The following is an 8,740-nucleotide window of genomic DNA, read 5'->3' as shown; positions in this document are numbered from 1 at the left end:
AGAACCTCCCCACTGCAGCCTGCGGAGGAGAGACTCATGCAGCCATGCTGCCGGTAATGTCTGCTGCAGGTGCTGCCCCCCACAGCTCCCATTTGCTGGGGGAGAGGGACAGAGATACCATCACTAGTTGCCAGGCAGGGTCAGCCATGGAGGCAGCATCACTTTTTTCCCCAATGAATATAAACAAGTCAAAATACCAAACAAAACTATCTGATGCACACCTTGCTGAAATCCTGATGGTTTCAACTGCTCAGTCACTGAGGCCAAACATCAACAAACTGACAGAACTGAAGCATTGCCAGGTGTCTGGCAAACACTAAAAACTCTCTGGCAGGCGCAGAATTGTATAAAGTTGTATGACAGTTTTATTATTTCTAAGAAATTCAAAATAAAAAATACAATATAAAAGTTTTCTTTTCTGAAGACCATCTTCAGTGACATTATTGGCCCACTGGGAGGATTTGAGGACTGGCACTGGCAATAAGGTAAATTGAGTTTGAGACCCCTGATCTACAGTATTACCCAGTGGGACTACCTACAACAGAAGATAGTAAAAATTGGGGTTGTTGGAGAGAGGAAATTAGATAAAGAGCCATGAATGCAACCAAGTTGTTTTCAGTGTCAACAGAAAAACTTAAAATTATCCATTTTAGAGGCTAAATCTAAGACTTTGTAATATTTTTTAAAGGTATATAGACACTTCATAGCCAGTATTTAACGTGAGAGGTAGCTTAACAGTTTAACCTCATGTTTTCAATTCCTATATTTCATCTAACTGGAGTTGTTAAATGTCTATAATCATAATATTATATGCAAGCATGGAGCGATATAGGAAATGGCACTCACTTGAGCTTTACAATATTACATTTAACATATTCATTTTCTTCTTTTTCTATTTCATGTTCTCTCACTACTTTCAGTGAATTACTTTTTGGAAGGGTATGACAGAAAATAACAAGAAGAAAAAGGTCAGTGATAAAATTTCATGTTTAGAAAAAGTTAACTTTATCACTAAAGGCTTCGTCTGTACTTTGACAGAAGCAGTTTGTACTCACAATGTAAGATTGCCTGACAGTACTGTATTGTGAATGAAATAGTGAAAATTCCAGGTGAGGTGGTTCAACAAAATAGAGGTCAAGATAATGCAGTTCTCCATTTCTTTCTCTCTGCTGTTCAAGCTAAAAAAAAAAAACAGGGCATACGGCAATACATTTCAGTATCTTAGCTTGCTAGACTCCCCCAAGAAGGAAAAAAGAAAAACATTGTTCTGTTGAGGCAAAAAGATATTACTGAGCAGGGTTGCCAAACTTGCAGTATGCTGGTAATGAAGCCATTAGCAGAGTTGAATTCTTACTTTGTCCTAAAAGTGTTTCAATGGAGTCTAATAGGACCTAAATAGTACTAGAGGGGAGACAGAGCTAGTGGGGTAGGAGGACAGAGATGCGTTATTATAAATTAAATATCATTGCAAGTAGAGGAATTAAGCATATTGCATTAAGCATGACTATTGCACGTGTGTACTTTAAAGTTAATTATTTTCACTGCTAGGGTTTTTCTTCCCCTCTTTTAAAATAATCAAAATGCATATTATAATTACATGGGTTTCCAATATCCATACACAGAAAGTACAAGATACTTACATGTAAGTACACTGTAGTTACCTATATTTTTGCATAGTTTTTAGTGTGTACTTTGTGCCACTTAATAAAAAGCATTACTCAGTTGTTTCTGTTAGCAGCTGATTCAATTGAAGTAGCTGATTTTTTGTTTGTTTGTTTTTTTGGTATGTTCATCACAGATTACCATTTCCTAAGAGTGAGGAGATTGGACACTTGTAGTAATCTAGTTAGGTGGTGGGGAAAGCTGTGGGGTGAACATGAAGTTTTACATCACCTCCTTATTAAAGAAATGGAATGTCAGATTCATGGTGTTAATTTAATATATTTACCATTAGTTTGAACAGATTAGTAAAGGTAAGAGTTCCATTTTCCTTTTGGTAACACTTTACAATAAGTGGCACTAAATTACACTATAACTGCTGTGTTACATGGAAGTACATGTAACCACACTGTAACTGACAAAATAGCTACTGTACATGTGCGTACATGGTAACTTCAGTGCTGTTTACAATCAGTTGAATTACATAATTACAGATGATCCTGTCCTTTCTCTTCATTGAGATAGTTATATATATTATGCCATAATGAAAATACACATTAACTTCCATGTATTATTTAGAAAAGTTTGTTTTCTTCATGTATTCTTTATAGAGGAAGTCTCAGTGCAAGAAATGTGAAGACATTTTTAAGTGTTCCAGATTAAATTCTTAGCCTCAACTTAAATATCAGGTTCCTTAAACTGCTTCTTGGATTCTCTGATGACACTAAACAGAATGGAAAGATGCACCCATTTGCCTGTGATGCCACATGCCTGTTTAATTATTATGTTATCAAAGCATCAAAAAAATAACATTGTTCTACATTTGAAAGTTAAAAATAATCAATGGACATTGTAAACTGGCAGTAATTAGCTACCTTGTCTTGAGTAAATTACATTGCATGTATTTGTAGGTGTGGATGTTATACTAACATTCTAACTAACATGGTTCCCATTCGGAGCTTTCATTTTACACGTTTATCAGATTTCTTGAGACTGTAATGGACTCAGTATTTCTGAATGGGATCTTTTTGTATAAAGGAGACAGACAATGTGTTTTTACCTATTGAATACTATACTTCTAAGTGAGCCATGATGTTGCTTACAAAGGGCCTGGCACTGTATTTATTACCTTACACCCAGTGAAGTCATTTGAACATGTGGATGTAGATGGCTGTAAAGAACTACCCAATCAGAATTCTCAATTCATTTATACTGGTTACAGTGTTTTTACACCCACTTTGCACAAATGTAAATGAAATCACAAGATGCAAGACAGTGGAAAATCAGAAATCTATTGAAAATGAGCACACATTAAGAGTTTTAACTAAAAACCAACCAATGTAATTTAACAGTCCAATTTATTTCTGGTTTTGCAATGTTTCAATGCTGGTTTTACACTACACTGAAATTGGCTTTGAGTGGTTAAATCTAAAGATGCTCTAACATTTGAAGGTCTCACTTGACATTATGGTAAGTAATGATTTAAGCAACAACTCTACAATTCAAGCAAAGTGCAGTTTAGATAGAATGTATAAAGATGTAAAAGCAGCATTGATGAACAGTTCCACTTCAGTGAATAAAACCCTGATCCAGCAAAAACCTTACTTTTTAAGCATATGAGTAGTTCCATTGAATTAGGTGGAACTTCTCACATGCTTAAGTGATTTGTTGGCTCCCTAATCAGACTGAGATATACAGTACTGTAATGCTGTTAATGCAACTTACTGTTGTGACAAGAACCTTTCTGTTCTGGTACTAAACTAAATGATTTCCTTTGTCAACCTTTTAAAAGTGTATGCTTTGAAAGACATGAATATCTTGAAAACCTATACTAGTTTCAATGTATCTAGTAGCACCTACCTGGTTCTCTCAAACTACCATACTATATTAACATATTATTGCATTTTTTTCACAGATGGTATGGCGTGAACTGTAAAAACAAGCATGCAATCACATCAATGCAGACTTATTTCTTTAAAATGTCATACTGTATATGATTTATTATGTTAACACTCAACCACATCATATTATTTATGTTCTGTATATTTTGAAAAAGTGCTGCTTGATCAACATCACCCTCTTTTTCTTAGAAATTAACAAGAGAAATGTTTCAACAAAAAGAAAGAAAGAAAGAAAACAAAAAAAATACTATAATATTCTCCTTAAAAGGCTTATACTCTTCTGATAAATAATCTGACACAGCACCTTTGTCTTCCATTTTATCTTAATACATGATGATGTGTTCAGATTCTCCCTCCCCCGCCCCCACAAAAAATAAATCCCAAGAGATAATCCTTTACAATAAGCCATCATGCGTTTAGACTTCACAAGTATAGCAACCATATAGAAATATTATTTTTCAAAGGTGCAACACTTGGGAGAGGGAGATCAACTCCCAACAATACAGATTTTCATTCTCCAGCATGGAATCACTACCAAGAGTTGATCTGGCACCATTTTTATTTCAGTGGAAGAGGAAATAAGCCATTGGGCTTATAGTGTTTTGTTGTCATATTTAAGAACATGAGACTTTAAGAGAGACTTTCACCATAGAGCTAAAAGCATTGGCAGAAATTCTCTATCATTCACTGTGACATAAGTTTGTACCCCACAAAATGCATAGACAGGAATTTAATATAAAGAATTAGTCCATTTACCGTATACACAAAACATATATCATTTAACTCTTTTTTTTTTCTTTTTTCTTTTTTTTTTTTTGGCAACCCAACATAGATAAGCAGCTGTGGAACTGCCAAATTAAAAATTGAGAATTTAGCAACATAACAGTATTTGTTAAGGATATTAATCAAATGTGGTTGTAATTCAAAACCTGAGGCTGTGCACTGGTTGTTAGCTTAAAACTACCTTTCCATATAACATTGTGCTTCCATTGTATAACAAAGAAAAATTAACAAGAACTAGAAAAGTTTGCTGCTGAACAGTGCTAGGACATACAGACAAAAATACTAATACATGTTATCTATTCAGAATATTGATTTAAGTCATATCTAAAGGGATATAATGGACATTAGAAAATGCTTACTTGTGACTGACTTAGCTATAGCCAAAAAAGTTAAATATGTATCAAATAATGTTTAATTGGATTTATTATATGCACTATATACAGATAGGAAAATGCTTTGCAATTGTGCCCCATGAACACTACAAATCTGAATAGGCAGGTGAATCCATATGAAGCAAATAAATTATTAAAACCAAAATTACAGAAACATATCTAATCTTGTGATCCCAAAAAGCAGTAAAAGGGCTGAATAAATTTGTTTCAGAATGAAGCTACAATTATCTAACTCTACAGAATCTGTATAGATAATACAGTATGATGTAATTACCACCCAAGCATGGAATTAGTATCAAGGTACCATTTTTAACAATGTATTGATACTCCTTTTCCACCAAATCCAAGCATACAAGAAACTATATTATAATATTTTCAGTTTGTGGTTCCTAGGGCATATGTTTCAAAAACAGGTTGCCTTTGAATTATAGACATGTATAAAACATTCTTTGTAAACCTCTAATCTTAGATTTAATGTTTTATGTAAGTACATTATGTCCTTATCGAATAGTATTTGTTATGAAAATCATCCAATGACATACTGATAGGGACCATGATAAAAGAAAACTGGAAAAGAAGAAAGCTATATAACATTTAAAAATGTAGAAAACTCAATAGCATGATTTAAGATGAAGATTAACATTGTTAAGGCTGTATATTCAAGCACTGTATGTTAAGAGAGCAATGGAAATGAATTTTAGGCAATAAGAAATGTCCTGCATTGTGGATGGTACTGTAAAGAAAGAATGATGCTGTCAACAACTGATTGTTGGCATAAACTGACTATTTATAGCAGTATGTAAGTTAATAAAGTTTGCAGAAGATGGCAGAAATGAATTCTGAAAGATGATAGCCAGTTTTCTCCAGCAGTCAGCCTGATAAGTAAAACTCAGAGAATCTAGGTCTGCATCTAAATGAAATACTCCTTTTTCTCCTCTGCATTGACTTGGCTGCCTTCTGCATTGATAATGGCTGTGTCAGCATCAGGTGCATCTTCAGCTCCTTTAGCTTCATTTGTTAAATATGTTCCTATGGGAATCAGTACAATAAAAAAAATAGTTATTTTACTTTAGATTGTAGTACTGTAGGTACAGTAGATCTGTAACAAAGATCTAACTGGTTTAATGAATGGAGTGATGCAGAACAGAACTTGATGCACTATTTTAGCACTATACTGAAACACATAATATTCTAATTTGGGCAAGAAGTAATTATGATTCATAACACTTGTCCCATATGCACACACATTTGCACATATCTATAGCAAAAAAAAAAAGGTACAGCACGTTCAAAACCATATTTTTTCTGTATCCAGTGGCATGAAGCATACAAATATTTTAACATACCATCATTTAAATTATATCACTGTGTATTATATGGTATATCTAGATGGGTAAGAAAATTAACTTTGGCTTAGATTTTATTAAACACATGTTTTGTACTCTCACATTGATGTAGGCCTTTTTTTTTAATCTGCTCTTTAATTCCACAGACTAGGATAATTAAGATTCTCTAGAAGTGAAAAACTGCAAAAGCTGCTTTAAGTTAACCCAGTCACTTCACATTGCCACTGACATTGCTTTGCTAAATAGTATAAGAGCAGGATATTAATAGAACTGTATGCAACATACAATTTTCACTTTGTGAAAAGTGATATTTACATTGGCTTGGGACTCATTTGTTTTCAGCCAGGAAGTAGAGCAAAGATGCCACATTTTCACCAGATTAATTAGAAATTTGTAATTTTTCACAGAGTTCTACTGAAATTAAAAAAAAATAATCTCAGTTTGTATTTACTAACTGCATGACTACCTTATGTAGAATTAGATTTAATAATAGTAATACTTTTGGGGGAGGAAGGTAAACTAAGGTTAACAACAACACTGCAAGCCATTCAGACATTAAGCCTTCATATATATATATATATATATTAAACAATCACCTGGGTCGAATTCTAAAATTTGTCCTCTGTTTTATTTAGACACTTCTCTCCACTGACTTTAATGGGAGTTTTCTCCTCAGTAAGCATAGTGTAAAAACTGAGTCAGGACTTCAGAATTTTGCTCCTGGAGTGAAATCCTGGCTACACTGGAGGCAATAGCAAAACTTATGCTGATTTCAGTGGGACAAGGATTTTACCCCTTGTTTTTAATGCAACTTATTGAATGTGTATTTAAAGTTTTATCATGATTTCTGATAGTTAAAGCCTCATTCCATAACCATATATATTCTGCAGAATTAATATAACAGTTAAAATTATGAGGACACGTAACAGTGCTTACAGCAAAGGGCTAGAATCTAGGAGCATTCGTCCTTCTAAATCTCCCTTAGCCACTGACTCACTACATGACCTTGGGCAGGTTGCTCAACATCCTTTTACTTCAGTTAATCCAACTGTAAAATTGGGTAAAAAATCCGGACCTCACTGAAAACCAGATGCTTCTTCTGAGCCTGAGCTTTCCCAGGCAACTAAATTCCAAATGGGGGTGGGGGCAGAGAGGGCACGAGAGTGTTTGAGGATGCAAGTAATCATGAGGAAGTACTGCTGCAAAAGGTGATTGCACTTTGATTAAATCTGTCCTACCTTTATGTCTTGCCAGATATCGTCCAAGCAGAATTATAGAACATAATGTGACAAAGACAACTACAGCCACTATTCCTCCTATGAGAGCATGGTCAGGTCCAGTCTGTCCAGCCAAAGCATTTGGGTCTAGGGGGGGAAAAAAAACCAGAAATTGTCCTGATCAGATAAGAATTGATATGAAAACGCACAGCAACAAGTTTATACTGATCATTCTGAAAATAGGGCATTTCCCTCTTTAATATTCAGGGTGGTTATTCCCCCTCTTTTACTACCAGTATCTTATCAACAGCATAGCATTGCATGTATTCCCAGACTGTTCAAGCCCTGAGGACATCACAGTTATGAAAAATGTTACCTTATTCTTCTTTGGCAGAGGTTATTAAATGGGAAAGGTTTCTGGTTTTGTCCTAGTTGTATTACAACTGAAAATCTGCAATAGCTATTTATAGAAGCAAAAACAAGGAACTGAGAATTGGGGATCAGATAGCATCAGCAGAATACTGTCTGCATAATACATAATTTATATGACTGAGTCTCAGTGGGGATCCCTTATATAGTCTCTTCTTGTCACTCCTTTCCGATTGCACGAGAAATAAAAAAGGAGATAAAGTGCAGACTTTCCAAGTTCTTCTGCAGATGGCTGAGTCTGCAGGAATTAGGCCAGATAAATGTATCATGTATCCTTAAAGATCCTTGTTCACTCTCAAATGTTGATTTGTGCATTTACTACAGTTATCCGATTAACACTGACGTTAGTAAACTCTAATAGAGTTTAACAATACATTAGCAGTTTAATTTCATTCACTGTGCACAAAACGTTGGGATTATTGTCAGATTTAGGCTTTTTATGCTCGTCATTTATCTATTAGTGAGCCTGGTGCATTACAGAAGGCTCCAAAGAAGCAATCATGGAAAATGACACTGTTTAGGGGTCAGTAATTCCCCAGAGCTTTTGAGGAATGAACTGGTAACCTTCAAGTGTTGCTTCATCTGAAATATGCTATAGAGGGGGGAAAAAAGAGTCAATCCTACAGTAGCATGGTAAGATTTCTCTTCTTTTTTTTAAATGAAAAATGCCTCAGTCTCAAACTAATAGTAATTCTCCCAAGATTGAGGGTTGTGTATTAGCTTGCTCGCTCTATAGTAATCAGTCTGTACACACTGCTTCAAGGACATTTCCCTTTTAGGTGTTGTTTATATTCCACATACAGTTTGCAAATAGCTGTCTTGCAATGGCATAAGATGGAAATACCATTATCACAGAAAAGAGGACAAATCAGTAAAATCTGACTGGGAAAAGCTGCTGACAATGTATGGGAAGTGTAACACTCTTGTTTGGCTTTTTTGTGATTATTTTTAATTAATTTTCATAAAGACACAATAACAAATACAGAAAGATAAAAGATGTACAGCTTGTATAT

At 34.6% G+C, this 8,740-nt stretch overlaps 1 protein-coding gene across 8 annotated transcripts in view; it reads right to left on the bottom strand.

Moving 5' to 3' along the window:
• Window positions 1–939: 939 nt before the first annotated feature.
• Window positions 940–8,740, bottom strand: part of CADM2 (cell adhesion molecule 2) — a 1,013,511-nt gene continuing 1,005,710 nt past the window's right edge. For all 8 annotated transcript variants that reach the window (XM_039483428.1, XM_039483451.1, XM_039483441.1 and 5 more), the window contains 2 exons: window positions 7,320–7,445; window positions 940–5,764 (listed from right to left, as the gene is read on the bottom strand). In XM_039483428.1, coding sequence (XP_039339362.1) covers window positions 5,646–5,764; window positions 7,320–7,445 — 245 coding nt within the window. In that variant the 3' untranslated portion in view covers window positions 940–5,645. The remainder of the gene's footprint in view (window positions 5,765–7,319; window positions 7,446–8,740) is intronic.

Source organism: Mauremys reevesii, linkage group 1 (genome assembly GCF_016161935.1).
Source record: "Mauremys reevesii isolate NIE-2019 linkage group 1, ASM1616193v1, whole genome shotgun sequence".
Lineage (NCBI taxonomy): Eukaryota > Metazoa > Chordata > Testudines > Geoemydidae > Mauremys > Mauremys reevesii.
This window is presented reverse-complemented; position numbering and strand designations above follow the sequence as displayed.